The 20,923-nt window shown below is 49.8% G+C and overlaps 1 protein-coding gene across 2 annotated transcripts; it reads left to right on the plus strand.

The window, feature by feature from the left end:
• Positions 1–1,015: 1,015 nt before the first annotated feature.
• On the plus strand, positions 1,016–15,737 carry zgc:153012 (TSC22 domain family protein 1). 2 transcript variants are annotated; one of them, XM_042314136.1, is made up of 5 exons: positions 1,016–1,653; positions 8,521–9,219; positions 9,313–9,461; positions 13,458–13,509; positions 15,494–15,737. In XM_042314136.1, exons 2-5 carry the CDS (start codon positions 8,521–8,523, stop codon positions 15,626–15,628), a joined length of 1,035 nt encoding a protein of 344 aa, XP_042170070.1. In that variant the 5' UTR covers positions 1,016–1,653; the 3' UTR covers positions 15,629–15,737. The 2 variants fall into 2 exon arrangements, with proteins under 2 accessions (XP_042170070.1, XP_042170071.1); XM_042314137.1 differs by lacking the exon at positions 1,016–1,653 and adding an exon at positions 7,387–7,515.
• The last annotated feature ends 5,186 nt before the right edge of the window (positions 15,738–20,923 follow it).

Consider the following 20,923-nt stretch of genomic DNA (forward strand, 5'->3'; position numbering starts at 1 on the left):
CTATGCCGCTCTGACATTGCTCGTCCATATATTTATATATTCTTATTCCATTACTTAGATTTGTGTGTATTAGGTATTTGTTGTGAAATTGTTATTACTGCACTGTCTGACTGTAACGCTCGTTGTCGTCGGTGGAAGGAAGAATGGACCAGCGTGGAAAGTGTTCATGATATTTATTTTCAAGAAACACTCAAACAAAAATAACAAATTCAAAAATGAAAGCAAACAGTTCCGTCAGGCACAGACACTAAACAGAAAATAACACCCCACAAAACCCAAATGGAAAATCACAACATATATATGATCCCCAATCAGAGACAACGATAGACAGCTGCCTCTGATTGGGAACCACACTTGGCAAAACAACAAAGATATAGAAAACAGAATTTTCCCACCCGAGTCACACCCTGACCTAACAAAATCATTGAGAATAAATAAGGATCTCTAAGGTCAGGGTGTGACACTGTATCATGTCAGGGATGTGGCCTCAGCCGCCATCTTGTCACCTCATCACATCTACTGTCACGGATGTGGCCTCAGCCGCCATCTTGTCACCTCATCACATCCACTGTCAGGGATGTGGCCTCAGCTGCAAGAGGCACCAGCTCAGCTCAGCTATTATCATGAATAACACACAGCTACAGGCTATTATCATTAATAACACCGGGCTATACGGGATACGTTAGGGATGGCAGGTAGCCTAGTGCGTTGGGTCAGTAACTGAAAGGTTGCTGGATCAAATCCCTGAGAAGACCAGGTCAAAATCTGTCATTTTGCCCCTGAACAAGGCGCCCTGGTAGGCCGTCATTGAAAATAACTGACTTGCCTCGTTAAATAAAAAATAAATAAAAAATCATTGCTCCTCCGATATCTCTACACCAAGTTCCCCACGTGTACACGCCTCTTCGATGGCATCAGGCCCCATCCCACTTCGAAAAAACAACGAAAAAACGCCATCCGCTGGAGGGAGACAGCAGTACTTTGATCTGGCCAGCAGGGACCGCCAGGGCGCCATAAACACGGAGCGGAACTTCCGGGTTTATGCAAGTTGTCAACAGTTTGCTAAAGATAAATAAACATGTAGATAGTGTGAGAGCAGAACGCTACACTTCTTTTTCCTGTAGAGAGAGACGGGTGGAGGGAGAGTAAAGACGGACAGACACCGCGGAAAGCAGAAGTAGCTAGTTAAAACTAGAATGTAGTTAGTTACTGTAGTTAGTTAACTCACTTGTCCCAGGCCAGCTAACAGATAACTCCAGCCTGCTCTCCCTCTCCGCGGCTCCTCTACTGATGCCTGTCTCTGTCGGGGCTCCATGGAAGAGCTGCTAGTACAGGGCGGACCGGGACTGCAGCAGACTCTCCTCACCCTTTGCCCCATGCCCTGATCCAAGTACGGTCCCTGCTCATCTCTCCGGTCCAACGGGATATTATAACCGTGGGGTGAGCCTGGAAACGGGAGCTACGGCCGATAGAGCTAGCGGCGATTGGGCGAGGAGTATTTTTCCAACTCTTTCTACAATTTTTATAAAAGTCTGATTTTATAAAGTTGACATTTATTTATCCCAACATCCAACTGGTGAAGGTTATGCAGTGTGTCTGTTCGGCTGTGATGAGATGTCGTCATGTAAGTCATAGAGGCGACCATCAAACAAGGTACGTCGTCTTTCGCCTGAAACAAACTCTACCAAGAAGGAAAAACAATACCAAAGAAAGTTGTGCATCTGAAGAGCTCTGTGAAGGGGGAGGGAGAGAAGGGATTGTATTGAAATGGACGGAACTTGTTGATGGGTCAGGCTGTATAGAGGCTTCGTTGTACGTTATGACCGGTGACGTCACTGAGCGGAATTACATTCAAGCACGTAGCTGAGTGATTGTTGAACCGATAACAGTAATACTTAGGGTTATAGCTGTCCTCTATGAAGACCTTAACAACGGTCCTACTGTAGGTATGATACACAGACTGTAGAGTTAACTGTTCTAGTTATCATACACATACTGGAGAGTTAACTGGTCTAGGTATGATACACATACTGTAGAGTTACCAACTGGTCTAGTTATGATATAGACTGTAGAGTTACCAACTGGTCTAGTTATGATATAGACTGTAGAGTTACCAACTGGTCTAGTTATGATATAGACTGTAGAGTTACCAACTGGTCTAGTTATGATATAGACTGTAGAGTTACCAACTGGTCTAGTTTGATACACAGACTGTAGAGTTACCAACTGGTCTAGTTTGATACACAGACTGTAGAGTTACCAACTGGTCTAGTTATTATATAGACTGTAGAGTTACCAACTGGTCTAGTTATGATATAGACTGTAGCTCGAGCTTCCTGTTCTGGGTGAGTAATGGAGTGAGGTGCGCAAATATCACTCAATATTATCACCCTTTTTTTTGCTTAAAATGCTATAAAATTACAACTGGCCTAATATTTAAATGTTAAAATGACCACTGGCCTAATATTAACACCGGCCTAATATTTAAATAGTAACACTGGCCTAATATTTAAATGTTAACATTGGCCTAATATTTAAATATTAATATTAACACTGGCCTAATATTTAAATATTAATATTAACACTGGCCTAATATTTAAATGTTAAAATGACCACTGGCCTAATATTAATATTAACACCGGCCTAATATTTAAATATTAACACTGGCCTAATATTTAAATGTTAACATTGGCCTAATATTTAAATATTAACACTGGCCTAATATTTAAATATTAATATTAACACTGGCCTAATATTTGTATATCAGAGAAGTAAAAGATCGGACCCATGTTGCTAGTAGCTGTTTCTCAACGTAAAGCGGAGCAACAACCAGCACCAAACACAGTCAACACCAGGTACAAGGCTGATGTATCTACAATGTTCCAGCAGTAGTGGCTATCATGAAAGTGCTAAATAAGTACATTCAATGAACCTTTTGCAGCACTTGAAATTGATGTGAAAGCCCAGGGAGTACAGGTTACAGACTTGGAAATGTCACCAACTGACATGGGCGATTGGGTTACTGGGCTGGAGAAGACTCAGGAGTCCCTCACCAACTGACATGGGTACTGGAGAAGACTCAGGAGTCCCTCACCAACTGACATGGGTACTGGAGAAGACTCAGGAATCCCTCACCAACTGACATGGGTACTGGAGAAGACTCAGGTACTGGAGAAGACTCAGGAGTCCCTCACCAACTGACATGGGTACTGGAGAAGACTTGGGAATCCCTCACCAACTGACATGGGTACTGGAGAAGACTCGGGAATCCCTCACCAACTGACATGGGTACTAGAGAAGACTCAGGTACTGGAGAAGACTCGGGAATCCCTCACCAACTGACATGGGTACTGGAGAAGACTTAGGTACTGGAGAAGACTCAGGAATCCCTCACCAACTGACATGGGTACTGGAGAAGACTCAGGAATCCCTCACCAACTGACATGGGTACTGGAGAAGATACCAAACCATCAAGATACCAAACCATCAAAATCACAGGCCTGCCCGAGATAGTGAAACTACCACAGGCTACCACCTTTACTGCTAATCTGTTGATGGAGATCTTGGGGAGGAGTTGCTGTCACAGTCACCTGAGGTTGCCGGTGAGGTTCCATCAATACTCAGTGAAGGATAGTGTCCTCCACTCAGCAACAGAAAAACTCTTGAGTTCCAAGGGTCTGAACTCCGGCTGATCCCTAGCTACTACAGCGAGGTGACCAAGGACCGGCCAGCTACTAAAGCAAGGTGACCAAGGACCGGCCAGCTACTACAGCGAGGTGACCAAGGACCGGCCAGCTACTACAGCGAGGTGACCAAGGACCGGCCAGCTACTACAGCAAGGTAACCAAGGACCAGCCAGCTACTACAGCAAGGTGACCAAGGACCGGCCAGCTACTACAGCTACTACAGCAAGGTGACCAAGGACCGGCCAGCTACTACAGCTACTACAGCAAGGTGACCAAGGACCGGCCAGCTACTACAGCAAGGTAACCAAGGACCGGCCAGCTACTACAGCTACTACAGCAAGGTGACCAAGGACCGGCCAGCTACTACAGCAAGGTGACCAAGGACCGGCCAGCTACTACAGCGAGGTGACCAAGGACCGGCCAGCTACTACAGCGAGGTGACCAAGGACCGGCCAGCTACGACAGCGAGGTGACCAAGGACCGGCCAGCTACTACAGCGAGGTGACCAAGGACCGGCCAGCTACTACAGCGAGGTGACCAAGGGCCGGCCAGCTACTACAGCGAGGTGACCAAGGACCGGCCAGCTACTACAGCGAGGTGACCAAGGACCGGCCAGCTACTACAGCGAGGTGACCAAGGACCGGCCAGCTACTACAGCGAGGTAACCAAGGCCCAGCCAGCTACTACAGCGAGGTGACCAAGGACCGGCCAGCTACTACAGCTACTACAGCAAGGTGACCAAGGACCGGCCAGCTACTACAGCGAGGTGACCAAGGACCGGCCAGCTACTACAGCGAGGCGACCAAGGACCGGCCAGCTACTACAGCGAGGCGACCAAGGACCGGCCAGCTACTACAGCGAGGCGACCAAGGACCGGCCAGCTACTACAGCGAGGCGACCAAGGACCGGCCAGCTACTACAGCGAGGCGACCAAGGACCGGCCAGCTACTACAGCGAGGCGACCAAGGACCGGCCAGCTACTACAGCGAGGTGACCAAGGACCGGCCAGCTACTACAGCGAGGTGACCAAGGACCGGCCAGCTACTACAGCGAGGTGACCAAGGACCGGCCAGCTACTACAGCAAGGTGACCAAGGACCGGCCAGCTACTACAGCTACTACAGCAAGGTAACCAAGGACCGGCCAGCTACTACAGCTACTACAGCAAGGTGACCAAGGACTGGCCAGCTACTACAGCGAGGTGACCAAGGACCGGCCAGCTACTACAGCGATGCGACCAAGGACCGGCCAGCTACTACAGCGAGGCGACCAAGGACCGGCCAGCTACTACAGCGAGGCGACCAAGGACCGGCCAGCTACTACAGCGAGGTGACCAAGGACCGGCCAGCTACTACAGCGAGGTGACCAAGGACCGGCCAGCTACTACAGCGAGGTGACCAAGGACCGGCCAGCTACTACAGCGAGGCGACCAAGGACCGGCCAGCTACTACAGCGAGGCGACCAAGGACCGGCCAGCTACTACAGCGAGGCGACCAAGGACCGGCCAGCTACTACAGCGAGGCGACCAAGGACCGGCCAGCTACTACAGCGAGGCGACCAAGGACCGGCCAGCTGCTACAGCGAGGCGACCAAGGACCGGCCAGCTGCTACAGCGAGGCGACCAAGGACCGGCCAGCTGCTACAGCGAGGCGACCAAGACCGGCCAGCTGCTACAGCGAGGCGACCAAGGACCGGCCAGCTGCTACAGCGAGGCGACCAAGGACCGGCCAGCTGCTACAGCGAGGCGACCAAGGACCGGCCAGCTGCTACAGCGAGGCGACCAAGGACCGGCCAGCTGCTACAGCGAGGCGACCAAGGACCGGCCAGCTGCTACAGCGAGGCGACCAAGGACCGGCCAGCTGCTACAGCGAGGCGACCAAGGACCGGCCAGCTGCCACAGCGAGTTGACCAAGGACCGGCCAGCTGCCACAGCGAGTTGACCAAGGACCGGCCAGCTGCCACAGCGAGGCGACCAAGGACCGGCCAGCTGCTACAGCGAGGCGACCAAGGACCGGCCAGCTGCTACAGCGAGGCGACCAAGGACCGGCCAGCTGCTACAGCGAGGCGACCAAGGACCGGCCAGCTGCTACAGCGAGGCGACCAAGGACCGGCCAGCTGCTACAGCGAGGCGACCAAGGACCGGCCAGCTGCTACAGCGAGGCGACCAAGGACCGGCCAGCTGCTACAGCGAGGCGACCAAGGACCGGCCAGCTGCTACAGCGAGGCGACCAAGGACCGGCCAGCTGCTACAGCGAGGCGACCAAGGACCGGCCAGCTGCTACAGCGAGGCGACCAAGGACCGGCCAGCTGCTACAGCGAGGCGACCAAGGACCGGCCAGCTGCTACAGCGACCGGCGACCAAGGACCGGCCAGCTGCTACAGCGAGGCGACCAAGGACCGGCCAGCTGCTACAGCGAGGCGACCAAGGACCGGCCAGCTGCTACAGCGAGGCGACCAAGGACCGGCCAGCTGCTACAGCGAGGCGACCAAGGACCGGCCAGCTGCTACAGCGAGGCGACCAAGGACCGGCCAGCCGCTACAGCGAGGCGACCAAGGACCGGCCAGCCGCCACAGCGAGGCGACCAAGGACCGGCCAGCCGCCACAGCGAGGCGACCAAGGACCGGCCAGCCGCCACAGCGAGGTGACCAAGGACCGGCCAGCTGCCACAGCGAGGTGACCAAGGACCGGCCAGCTACTATAGCTACTACAGCGAGGTCACCAAGGACCGACCAGCTACTATAGCTACTACAGCAAGGTGACCAAGGACCGACCAGCTACTACAGCGAGGTGACCAAGGACCGGCCAGCTACACTACAGCAAGGTGACCAAGGACCGGCCAGCTACTACAGCGAGGTGACCAAGGACCGGCCAGCTACTACAGCGAGGTGACCAAGGACCGGCCAGCTACTACAGCTACTACAGCAAGGTGACCAAGGACCGGCCAGCTACTACAGCGAGGTGACCAAGGACCGGCCAGCTACTACAGCTACTACAGCAAGGTGACCAAGGACCGGCCAGCTACTACAGCGAGGTGACCAAGGACCGGCCAGCTACTACAGCTACTACAGCAAGGTGACCAAGGACCGGCCAGCTACTACAGCGAGGTGACCAAGGACCGGCCAGCTACTACAGCGAGGTGACCAAGGACCGGCCAGCTACTACAGGTACTACAGCAAGGTGACCAAGGACCGGCCAGCTACTACAGCGAGGTGACCAAGGACCGGCCAGCTATTACAGCGAGGTGACCAAGGACCGGCCAGCTACTACAGCTACTACAGCGAGGTGACCAAGGACCGGCCAGCTATTACAGCGAGGTGACCAAGGACTGGCCAGCTACTACAGCAAGGTGACCAAGGGCCGGCCAGCTACTACAGCGAGGTGACCAAGGACCAGCCAGCTACTACAGCTACTACAGCAAGGTGACCAAGGACCGGCCAGCTACTACAGCTATCACAGCGAGGTGACCAAGGACCGGCCAGCTACTACAGCAAGGTAACCAAGGACTGGCCAGCTACTACAGCTACTACAGCAAGGTGACCAAGGACCGGCCAGCTACTACAGCGAGGTGACCAAGGCCCGGCCAGCTACTACAGCGAGGTGACCAAGGACCGGGCTGCTACTACAGCTACTACAGCGAGGTGACCAAGGACCGACCAGCTACTACAGCAAGGTGACCAAGGACCGGGCAGCTACTACAGCGAGGTGACCAAGGACCGGGCTGCTACTACAGCTACTACAGCGAGGTGACCAAGGACCAGGCTGCTACTACAGCTACTACAGCGAGGTGACCAAGGACCGGGCTGCATTCTATGAGCTGTACAACAGGGGGGTGAGATTCGTGCTGCGTTTTCCAGTAATGCTGAAAGTCTTCCTTAACGGAGTAGAGTTCACATTCAACTCAGCAAAAGATGAGAAAAGATTTATCCTTCCCTCAACTTAGCACAAGAAGGTAGAAGAAGGTAGAGGAGTGAGTCTAGAACTGACAGTGAAATAGCCATATGAATGTAACCAAGTATGACTTTACTAGGGAACATCTGGGAGGATTTCAGAGAAACTCATCTTCTTTTCTTTATTTTTACTAACGCTCATAAATCATGGTTATTGGGCCTGTTTTTTTGTTAAACACCTATCCAGGTATCAGATTGTTATATCATATGATGTGCTTAGTTGACACCAATCCAGCTGTGAGATCTGGTGTTTGTCATGAAGCAGAAATACCACCTGTTTCTTCTAAGTCAAAATTATTTAGTAATGTTGGTAAACTGGTTTATATCTGTCAGTGCTGCACAACCTGAACACACACAGACACAGACACACAGACACAGACACAGACACACAGACACAGCTAGCCCAGTGTTGTGCAATAGCTGCTCCCTGCCACTCCCTCTGTGGTTGACTGCTGTACCCTACCACTGTCAGTTAACAGTAACCCTCTGTGGTTGACTGCTGTACCCTACCACTGTCAGTTAACAGTAACCCTCTGTGGTTGACTGCTGTACCCTACCACTGTCAGTTAACAGTAACCCTCTGTGGTTGACTGCTGTACCCTACCACTGTCAGTTAACAGTAACCCTCTGTGGTTGACTGCTGTACCCTACCACTGTCAGTTAACAGTAACCCTCTGTGGTTGACTGCTGTACCCTACCACTGTCAGTTAACAGTAACCCTCTGTGGTTGACTGCTGTACCCTACCACTGTCAGTTAACAGTAACCTTAACCCCCCACGTATCAAAACACACAAACACACACACACACACACACACACACACACACACACACTACCCCTGCTGGCACATCCAGCTCTCACTGTGTGTCTCTGTCTCTGTGTGTTTAGATGAGTGGAGGGAAGAAGAGGAGTGGCTTCCAGATTACCAGTGTGACTTCAGACTACACTCAGAGCTCCGGGGAAGCCCCACCCCCTGCCCAGGCCTCTAGCCAATCAAATCCCTCCCCTCCGTCCTCCAGCCAATCCACTGCTTCCTCCCAGCCTGGCCCCTTCCACCAGCAGGGAAGCACCTCCCAGCCGACGACTCCCCTCTCGCTGAGGAAATGCAACTCCCAAGATGCCACGGGACAGGGATCCAGGTTCCGTGTCGTCCGATTGGGCCAGGGCCACGGAGAACCCTATCACCGGGGGCGATGGACCTGCACTGACTTCCTGGAACGAGAGGAAGGGTTGGGGCTTAGACGGGTGATTGACAGCATGAGACACGCCCACTCTCTGGAGTCGCTTGAGGGGATTGGTCTAGAGAGGGGAGGGGCTGCAGGCGGGCTGCTGGGGAACGTGCGTGCGCTCAGGACGGGACACCTTGTGCACTCTCAGGGTACCTCCCACTTGCTGGCCCAGCCAATAGGGTCAGATGGGGAGAGGTTTGGAGGGCTGAAGCCCCTCCTCCTCCACAGCGGCCCGTCCTCCCCCACACACCTGGACAGACTCCACTTACGATTGGTCAACTCCACGCCCCCTCCACCCAGCCCCCGCCCACGGAACATCCCCCCTCCTCTACGCCTGGATGTGGACGCTACCGGGAGGGTGAGAACGAACACACACACACACGCAGAGGTGTTTTGAAGGCGTTCACTGTTTCTTCTTCTTCTCTCTCTCTCTCTCTCTCCCCCTGTCTAGTCCCTGTTGAGAGTGTCTAATTCCCAGCCCAGCTCCCCCCTACAAGATAGAGATGGTGTGTTCCCACCCAGTTTGACACCCATCCAGACTCCTTCGGGCTGGTCCATGTTCGGCTCCGGGGGGGGCTTCCATCTGCCGGGGGATGACAGGTATGGTGGTGTGTGTGGGTTAGATCCCCCTCCGGGACAATGAGTGTATTTGACCTCATGTTTCTGTTGGGTGGGAGAGCTGTGTTTCTTTATTCTAAAGAGAGAGATAATCAGCATACCCCGAGCGAGTGGGCAGCTGAGAATGTTGTCATTGGCTGAGGCACTGAGTGGGTGGAGTTTGGAAGTGAGGTTGTGCCTGTGTGAGCCAATGAGAGTGCAGTACAGTGTGGTGTGTGGGAGAGGCAGAATGGTCCCTCGTGAGAATCTAAATCCACAGACAAAGCCTGCTCTCATCTGTGTTCAACTAGCTGGCTGGGGCTGGGTTAGAGTTGGGTCTCTGGCTCTGTGGGGTTAGGGTAGCTAACTGGGTTAGAGTTGGGTCTCTGGCTCTGTGGTGTTAGCGTAGCTGGCTGGGGCTGGTTTAGAGTTGGGTTTCTGGCTCTGTGGGGTTAGGGTAGCTGGCTGGGGCTGGGTTAGAGTTGGGTCTCTGGCTCTGTGGGGTTAGGGTAGCTGGCTGGGTTAGAGTTGGGTCTCTGGCTCTTTGGGGTTAGGGTAGCTGGCTGGGGCTGGGTTAGAGTTGGGTCTCTGGCTCTTTGGGGTTAGGGTAGCTGGCTGGGGCTGGGTTAGAGTTGGGTCTCTGGCTCTATGGGGTTAGGGTAGCTGGCTGGGTTAGAGTTGGGTCTTTGGCTCTGTGGGGTTAGGGTAGCTGGCTGGGGCTGGGTTAGAGTTGGGTCTCTGGCTCTATGGGGTTAGGGTAGCTGGCTGGGTTAGAGTTGGGTCTTTGGCTCTGTGGGGTTAGGGTAGCTGGCTGGGTTAGAGTTGGGTCTCTGGCTCTGTGGGGTTATGGTAGCTGGCTGGGTTAGAGTTGGGTCTCTGGCTCTGTGGGGTTAGGGTAGCTAACTGGGTTAGAGTTGCGTCTCTGGCTCTGTGGGGTTAGGGTAGCTGGCTGGGGCTGGGTTAGAGTTGGGTCTCTGGCTCTATGGGGTTAGGGTAGCTGGCTGGGTTAGAGTTGGGTCTCTGGCTCTGTGGGGTTAGGGTAGCTAACTGGGTTAGAGTTGCGTCTCTGGCTCTGTGGGGTTAGGGTAGCTGGCTGGGGCTGGGTTAGAGTTGGGTCTCTGGCTCTATGGGGTTAGGGTAGCTGGCTGGGTTAGAGTTGGGTCTTTGGCTCTGTGGGGTTAGGGTAGCTGGCTGGGTTAGAGTTGGGTCTCTGGCTCTGTGGGGTTATGGTAGCTGGCTGGGTTAGAGTTGGGTCTCTGGCTCTGTGGGGTTAGGGTAGCTAACTGGGTTAGAGTTGCGTCTCTGGCTCTGTGGGGTTAGGGTAGCTGGCTGGGGCTGGGTTAGAGTTGGGTCTCTGGCTCTATGGGGTTAGGGTAGCTGGCTGGGTTAGAGTTGGGTCTCTGGCTCTGTGGGGTTAGGGTAGCTAACTGGGTTAGAGTTGCGTCTCTGGCTCTGTGGGGTTAGGGTAGCTGGCTGGGGCTGGGTTAGAGTTGGGTCTCTGGCTCTATGGGGTTAGGGTAGCTGGCTGGGTTAGAGTTGGGTCTCTGGCTCTGTGGGGTTAGGGTAGCTAACTGGGTTAGAGTTGCGTCTCTGGCTCTGTGGGGTTAGGGTAGTTGGCTGGGGCTGGGGCTGGTTTAGAGTTGGGTCTCTGGCTCTGTGGGGTTAGGATAGCTGGCTGGGGCTGGTTTATAGTTGGGTCTCTGGCTCTGTGGGGTTCGGGTAGCTGGCTGGGGCTGGGTTAGAGTTGGGTCTCTGGCTCTATGGGGTTAGGGTAGCTGGCTGGGTTAGAGTTGGGTCTCTGGCACTGTGGGGTTAGGGTAGCTGGCTGGGTTAGAGTTGGGTCTCTGGCTCTGTGGGGTTAGGGTAGCTAACTGGGTTAGAGTTGCGTCTCTGGCTCTGTGGGGTTAGGGTAGTTGGCTGGGGCTGGTTTAGAGTTGGGTCTCTGGCTCTGTGGGGTTAGGATAGCTGGCTGGGGCTGGTTTATAGTTGGGTCTCTGGCTCTGTGGGGTTAGGGTAGCTGGCTGGGGCTGGGTTAGAGTTGAGTCTCTGGCTCTGTGGGGTTAGGGTAGCTGGCTGGGTTAGAGTTGCGTCTCTGTCTCTGTGGGGTTCGGGTAGCTGGCTGGGGCTGGGTTAGAGTTGGGTCTCTGGCTCTGTGGGGTTAGGGGTTAGGGTAGCTGGCTGGGGCTGGGTTAGAGTTGGGTCTCTGGCTCTATGGGGTTAGGGTAGCTGGCTGGGTTAGAGTTGGGTCTCTGGCTCTGTGGGGTTAGGGGTTAGGGTAGCTGGCTGGGGCTGGGTTAGAGTTGGGTCTCTGGCTCTATGGGGTTAGGGTAGCTGGCTTGGGCTGGGTTAGAGTTGGGTCTCTGGCTCTTTGGGGTTAGGGTAGCTGGCTGGGGCTGGTTTAGAGTTGGGTCTCTGGCTCTGTAGGGTTAGGGTAGCTGGCTGGGGCTGGGTTAGAGTTGGGTCTCTGGCTCTATGGGGTTAGAGTAGCTGGCTGGGGCTGGTTTAGATTTGGGTCTCTGGCTCTGTGGGGTTAGGGGTTAGGGTAGCTGGCTGGGGCTGGTTTAGAGTTGGGTCTCTGGCTCTGTGAGCACACACTTCCCTCGCCTTGACAGGAGACTCCGCCATGCGGAAAGTAAAGTGATGATTTGCCAATGAGACATGTGGATAGAATCAGGAAGTAATCTGCATAATCTAAATCCACAGACAAAGCATGCTCTCATCTGGGATCAACTGGATGGCTGGGGCTGGGTTAGAGTTGGGTCTCTGGCTCTGTGGAGTTAGGGGTTAGGGTAGCTGGCTGGGTTAGAGTTGGGTCTCTGGCTCTGTGGAGTTAGGGGTTAGGGTAGCTGGCTGGGTTAGAGGTGGGTCTCTGGCTCTGTGGGGTTAGGGTAGCTGGCTGGGTTAGAGTTGGGTCTCTGGCTCTGTGGGGTTAGGGTAGCTGGCTGGGTTAGAGTTGGGTCTCTGGCTCTATGGGGTTAGGGGTTAGGGTAGCTGACTGGGTTAGAGTTGGGTCTCTGGCTCTGTGGGGTTAGGGTAGCTGGCTGGGTTAGAGTTGGGTCTCTGGCTCTATGGGGTTAGGGGTTAGGGTAGCTGACTGGGTTAGAGTTGGGTCTCTGGCTCTGTGGGGTTTGGGTAGCTGGCTGGGTTAGAGGTGAGTCTCTGGCTCTGTGGGGTTAGGGTAGTTGGCTGGATTAGAGTTGGGTCTCTGGCTCTGTGGGGTTAGGGGTTAGGGTAGCTGGCTGGCTGGGTTAGAGTTGGGTCTCTGGCTCTGTGGGGTTAGGGTAGCTGGCTGGGTTAGAGTTGGGTCTCTGGCTCTGTGGGGTTAGGGTAGCTGGCTGGGTTAGATTTGGGTCTCTGGCTCTGTGGAGTTAGGGGTTAGGGTAGCTGGCTGGGTTAGAGTTGGGTCTCTGGCTCTGTGGAGTTAGGGGTTAGGGTAGCTGGCTGGGTTAGAGGTGGGTCTCTGGCTCTGTGGGGTTATGGTAGCTGGCTGGGTTAGAGTTGGGTCTCTGGCTCTGTGGGGTTAGGGGTTAGGGTAGCTGGCTGGGTTAGAGTTGAGTCTCTGGCTCTGTGGGGTTAGGGTAGCTGGCTGGGTTAGAGTTGGGTCTCTGGCTCTATAGGGTTAGGGGTTATGGTAGCTGACTGGGTTAGAGTTGGGTCTCTGGCTCTGTGGGGTTAGGGTAGCTGGCTGGGTTAGAGTTGGGTCTCTGGCTCTGTGGGTTTAGGGTAGCTGGCTGGGTTAGAAGTGGGTCTCTGGCTCTGTGCCTTTGTGCTGTGTGATCTAACAAAGACTGTGAAGGCACCCTGGTCTATGTACTATGTAGGGAACAGGGTGCCATTTTAGATTGGTGTGTGTGTGTTTTTGCTGCAGTGGAATATGTTAGATTGTTTGAGGTGTTTGATTTAGGAATAGGCATTCATGTGAACCATGTGCCACCACATGACACTGAACCTAGACACACGTAAACATATTCTGACTGGTTTATTTTATTGTCTTCGCAGTGGGTCGAGCAGCAGCATGATCGCAATAGACAACAAGATAGAGCAGGCAATGGTAGGTCTCTGTTGTGCAATAACCTTATTGTGTTGTCTGTATTGTGATATCTAGGTCTGTTGTGTAATAACCTTATTGTGATATCTAGGTCTGTTGTGTAATAACCTTATTGTGATATCTAGTCTTTTGTGTAATAACCTTATTGTGTTGTCTGTATTGTGATATCTAGGTCTGTTGTGTAATAACCTTATTGTGATATCTAGGTCTGTTGTGTAATAACCTTATTGTGATATCTAGGTCTGTTGTGTAATAACCTTATTGTGACATCCACGTCTAGATGAAGGGGAGGAGACAGGTTAAAGAAGGATTTTGAGACAATTGAGACATGGATGGCATGTGTGCCGTTCAGAGGGTGAATGAGCAAGACAAAATATGTAACTGCCTTTGAACGGGGTAGGATAGAAGGTGCACCGGTTTGTGTCAAGAACTACAATGCTTTTGGGTTTTTCACGCTCAACAGTTTCCTGTGTGTATCTAGAATGGTCCACCACCCAAAGAACATCCAGACAACTTGACACAACAGTGGGAAGTGTTGGAGTCAACATGGGGCCAGCTTCCCTGTGGAACGATTTCGACACCTTGTAGATTTCGGTTCAGGCAGGAACCTCCCCGACGCAAACTGCCCGGGAGGTACCATGCTCACCCCCTCCAGTGGTTTTGGAACGATCAACCTTATCAACCTATCAACCAATCACAGTACATGATACAAGAAGCAACACTTAGCTAGCATGAAGAAGCTAATTTACAGTGGCGCTCACTTCGAACAAGCTAAAGGTACTGATCAACAGACGATTACTGTTCCAAGGATGGCGATATTTACCTCCGTATTGGTGAGCCTCGCAAGCAAGGGAAGAGATCCGATCTCGATTCAGCAATCGACCTTCTCAAAACTACCTCAAGGGATATGAAGGCTGTAGCTGCCGCTAACCCTTCCACTTACGTCAGGTACCACCGCGGTTTTACCGCCTATTCCTCTGTGATACCCCCCACTCGCAACTTCAAAACACAGGTCTTCGTCCTGATTGGTCCACGCGGCAAGTCCAGACATAGGCAACCTCCCCCAATGACGTCTTCTACAAAACCCACTGGAACTGGTGGGACGGCTATACTGCTCAGAAAACAGTCATCACTTTTATGGCTGGTTGAAATATGATGAGATGCTACGTATCTGTGATCGATACCCACTCAAGGTTCCTGTAAAGGGGCGCTTCGTTGAGTTCACCACCACCCAGATTATAAACCACAGAGTTTACAGTGTGTTCTATATCTCTAGTTAAATATTGATACAGTATATTGTTATATAGTGATAGTTATATATTGATACAGTATATTGTTATATAGTGATAGTTATATATTGACACAGTATATTGTTATATAGTGATAGTTATATATTGACACAGTATATTGTTATATAGTGATAGTTATATATTGACACAGTATATTGTTATATAGTGATAGTTATATATTGACACAGTATATTGGGATATAGTGATAGTTATATATTGTGATATCTACTGAGTGTACAAAACATTAGGAACACCCCCCCTCAGGACAGCCTCAATTCGCCGGTCATGGACTCTACAAGGTGTTGCAATCTTTCCCCAGGGATGCTGGCCCATGTTGACTCCAATACTTCCCACAGTTGTGTTAAATTGGCTGGATGTCCTTTTGGTGGTGGACCATTCTTGTCACACGCGGGAAATTGTTGAGCGTGGAAAAACCCAGAAGCATTGTAGTTCTTGACAGCATTGCAGTCCTTGACACAAACCAGTGCGCCTGGCACCTACTACCATACCCCGTTCAAAGGCACTTAAATCCTTCCTCTTGCTCATACACAATCCATGTCTCAAGGCTTAAAAATCCTTCTTTAACCTGTCTCCTCCCCTTTACTTACACTGAAGTGGATTTCACAAGTGACATCAAGAAGGATCATAGGATTCACCTGGTCAGTCTGTCATGGTGTTCTTAATATTTGTCCACTCAGGACCTTGTAAAGACCCACCTGATGCTGGCGGTCAGAGAGGAAGTGGAGTTGCTATGGGAACAGATTAAAGAACTATCAGAAAGGAACGCCCAGCTGGAGAGAGAGAACTATATCCTGAGAACTCTGAGAGACTGACAACAGCAACAGCCATGTTACGCTCCTGCAGTGGTCCTTCCAGAATACATACAGCATTACTGATTCTCTTTAACTGCAGAAAACAAGAATAAATAACTTACTAAAAACCTGCCTGACTACTCACAATTCTCTCTCACACACACACACCGCGTTGTCAGGGGTAACCAGCTGAGCTGGGTCAGAATGTGGATCGGAGCGCTAAGAGGATGGGAAGGAAAGGATCAGCACCTCTATATACACCACCTCCTCTATAAACACCTCTACATACACCACCACCTCTATAAACATCTCTATGTACACCACCTCATCTATAAACACAACCTCCTCTATAAACACCTCTACATACACCACCTCCTCTACAAACACCTCTATATATACCACCTCCTCTCTAAACACCTCTATATACACCACCTCCTCTATAAACCACTCTATATACACCAGCTCTATAAACACCACCTCCTATATAAACACCTCTATACACACCACCTCCTCTATAAACACCTCTATATACACCACCTCCTCTATAAACACATCTATACACACCTCCTCTATATACACCTCTATATACACCAACTCCTCTATAAACACCTCTATATACAACACCACCTCTATAAAGACCTCTATACACACCACCTCCTCTATAACACCTCTATATACACCACCTCCCCTATATACACTATATACACCACCTCCTCTATATACACCTCTATATACACCACCTCCTTTATAAACACCTCTACATACACCACCTCTATACACACCTCTATATACACCACCTCTTCTATAAACACCTCTATATACACCACCTCTATAAACACCTCTATTTACACCATCTCTATAAACACCTCTATATACACCACCTCCTCTATAAACCACTCTATATACACCACCTCCTCTATAAACACCTCTATATACACCACCTCCTCTATAAACACCTCTATATACACCAAACCTCTGTAAACACCTCTATATACACCACCTCCTCTATAAACACCTCTATATACACCTCTATATACACCACCTCCTCTATAAACACCTCTATATACACCACCTCCTCTATAAACACCTCTATATATACCACCTCCTCTATAAACATCTCTATATACACCACCTCCTCTATAAACACCTCTATATACACCGCCTCCTCTATAAACACCTATATACACCCCTTCCTCTATAAACACCTCTATATACACCACCTACTCTATAAACACCTCTATATACCTCTCTACACACCACACCTCTATACACACCTCTATATACACCACACCTCTATATACACCTCTATACACACCACGCCACTATATACCTCTACACACCACACCTCTATATACACCTCTATATACACCACACCTCTATATACACCACAGCTCTATATACACCACTCCTCTATGTACACCACACCTCTATATACACCTCTATACACACCACACCTCTATACACATCACACCTCTATATACACCACACCGTTATATACACCACACCTCGATATACACCTCTATATGCACCTCTATACACACCACATCTCTATACACACCACACCTCTATATACACCTCTATATACACCTGTATACACATCACATCTCTGTACACACCACACCTCTATACACACCACACCTCTATATACCCCTCTACACACCACACCTCTATATACACCACATCTCTATACACACCACACCTCTATACACACCACACCTCTATATATACCTCTCGACACACCACGCCTCTATATAGACCTCTATATACACCACACCTCTATATACACCTCTATATACACCTGTATACACACCACACTCCTATACACACCACACATCTATATACACCACACCTCTATATACACCTCTATACATACCACACCTCTATAACACCTCTATATACACCATCTCTATAAACACCTCTATATACACCACCTCCTCTATAAACCCCTCTATATACACCACCTCCTCTATAAACACCTCTATATACACCACCTCCTCTATAAACACCTCTATATACACCACCTCCTCTATAAACACCTCTATATACACCTCTATATACACCACCTCCTCTATAAACACCTCTATACACACCACACCTCTATATACACCACACCTTTATATACACCACACCTCTATATACACCTCTATACACACCACGCCACTATATACCTCTACACACCACACCTCTATATACACCTCTATATACACCACACCTCTATATACACCACAGCTCTATATACACCACTCCTCTATGTACACCACACCTCTATATACACCTCTATACACACCACACCTCTATACACATCACACCTCTATATACACCACACCTTTATATACACCACACCTCGATATACACCACAGCTCTATATACACCACTCCTCTATGTACACCACACCTCTATATACACCTCTATACACATCACACCTCTATATACACCACACCTCTATATACACCACACCTCTATATACACCTCTATATACACCACACCTCTATATACACCTCTATATACACCACACCACTATATACACCACACCTCTATCTACACCACACCTCTATCTACACCACACCTCTATATACACCTCTATACACACCACACCTCTATATACACCACACCTTTATATACACCACACCTCTATATACACCACGCCTCTATATACACCACACCTCTATACACACCACACATCTATACACACCACATCTCTATACACACCACACATCTATACACACCACACTCCTATACACACCACACATCTATATACACCACACCTCTATATACACCTCTATATACACCTCTATACATACCACACCTCTATATACCTCTATATACATCTCTATATACACCACACCTCTATATATACCTCTATATGCACCTCTATACACACCACATCTCTATACACACCACACCTCTATATACACCTCTATATACACCTGTATACACATCACATCTCTATATACACCACACCTCTATATACACCTCTATACACACCACACCTCTATATACACCACACCTCTATATACACCTCTATACACACCACACCTCTATACACACCACACTTCTTTTTACCTCTCTACACACAACACCTCTATATACACCTCTATACACACCACACCTCTATATACACCTCTATACATACCACATCTCTATATACCTCTATATACACCTCTATATACACCACACCTCTATATACACCTCTATATACACCACACCTCTATATACACATCTATACACACCACACCACTATATACACCACACCTCTATACACACCACACCTCTATACACACCACACCTCTATATACACCTATATATACACCACAACTCTATATCAAATCTAATCAAATTTATTTATATAGCCCTTCGTACATCAGCTGATATCTCAAAGTGCTGTACAGAAACCCAGCCTAAAACCCCAAACAGCAAGCAATGCAGGTGTAGAAGCACGGTGGCTAGGAAAAACTATACACCACACCTCTATATACACCTCTATACACACCACACCTCTATATACACCACACCTTTATATACACCACACCTCTATATACACCACGCCTCTATATACACCACGCCTCTATATACACCACATCTCTATACACACCACACATCTATACACACCACACTTCTATACACACCACACATCTATATACACCACACCTCTATATACACCTCTATACACACCACACCTCTATATACACCTCTATACATACCACACCTCTATATACCTCTATATACACCTCTATATACACCACACCTCTATATACACCACACCTCTATACACACCATACCTCTATATACACCTCTATATACACCTCTATATGCACCTCTATACGCACCACATCTCTATACACACCACACCTCTATATACACCTCTAAATACACCTGTATACACACCACATCTCTGTACACACCACACCTCTATACACACCACACCTCTATATACCCCTCTACACACCACACCTCTATATACACCACATCTCTATACACACCACACCTCTATACACACCACACCTCTATATACACCACACCTCTATATACAGAGCCCGCTCCCCTCCAGTGTCCCGTCGGGCGTCTGTACGTTCCATCTGCTGTCCGTGACCAGTTGATCTATTGGGCCCACACGTCACTCTCCTCTGGTCATCCGGGGATCAGCCGGACGGTGCGCTTTCTGACTGGGAAGTACTGGTGGCCCACCTTGGCTCGGGACGTGAGGGTTTATGTTTCCTCCTGCTCAGTGTGCACCCAGTGTAAGGCTCCTAGACACCTGCCCAGAGGTAAGCTACATCCCTTATCCGTTCCACAACGGCCGTGGTCACACCTGTCAGTGGATTTTCTGACCGATCTTCCACCCTCACAGGGAAACACCACGATCCTGGTCGTTGTGGATCGTTTCTCTAAGTCCTGTCGTCTCCTCCCTCTGCCCGGTCTCCCTACGGCCCTACAGACTGCGGAGGCCTTGTTTACACACGTCTTCTGGCACTACAGGGTGCCTGAGGATATAATGTCTGATCTAGGTCCCCAGTTCACTTCGAGAGTCTGGAGGGCTTTCATGGAACGTCTGGGGGTCTCGATCAGCCTCACCTCAGGTTTTCACCCCGAGAGTAATGGGCAGGTGGGGAGAGTGAACCAGGATGTGGGCAGGTTTCTGCGGTCTTATTGTCAGGACTGGCCAGGGGAGTGGGATTTCCTAGTTCTTAATATATGTCATGAGAAGAGAATCATCCAGCCCATTGGGTATCTCACTACACCCCCAAATGTCATGTCTTGAAATATGCAGACAGACGGATTAAAAGTATATTTACATTGTAATACTTCTGACAGACAACATTCTAGCTCCGCCCACAACTTCCAGACTTTATTCTTAGAAAGGATTATTGAGTCATTATTAGTTTTACACTTAAGATATAACTCTGCCGTTGTTCTGTAGAAGGTGAATTTTGTCTGTTTTTTAATACATTAGTGTATACTGGATTAAGCTTACACATTCATTAACTGTCATTTTGTTATTTCTGCTCCAACTTTGACTCCATAGTTAACTTTCTTTAGGATATTGTCAGTTGGATATGTTCTGCACGGTTTTGTATACATTATCTTGCCTATCATATGAACATCCTTTTCTGACTCATAAGTTTCCCTCAAGGTTGCTCTGATGTCCAAAATAAATCAAATACTTTATATGTGCTTGTTTGTGCTTGCCTGGCTTAATAAACCAATAGAAAAGTCCCAAAATTGCAAACCATCACCACATCAATATACATTACATCTACTGACGACAGAACAGACTAGAACAACTGAGATAAAAGCGCCCCCCTGTGGTGGACCATG

This window comes from Oncorhynchus tshawytscha, unplaced genomic scaffold, assembly GCF_018296145.1.
Source record: "Oncorhynchus tshawytscha isolate Ot180627B unplaced genomic scaffold, Otsh_v2.0 Un_contig_1932_pilon_pilon, whole genome shotgun sequence".
Lineage (NCBI taxonomy): Eukaryota > Metazoa > Chordata > Actinopteri > Salmoniformes > Salmonidae > Oncorhynchus > Oncorhynchus tshawytscha.

Bases quoted from the DNA above. Each gene is read 5' to 3' on its own strand.
- zgc:153012 (XM_042314136.1), top strand. From the start codon at position 8,521: ATGAGTGGAGGGAAGAAGAGGAGTGGCTTCCAGATTACCAGTGTGACT. The intron at 9,462-13,457 runs GTATGGTGGTGT...TTGTCTTCGCAG, and splicing joins CATCTGCCGGGGGATGACAG to TGGGTCGAGCAGCAGCATGA. The intron at 13,510-15,493 runs GTAGGTCTCTGT...TTGTCCACTCAG, and splicing joins ACAAGATAGAGCAGGCAATG to GACCTTGTAAAGACCCACCT.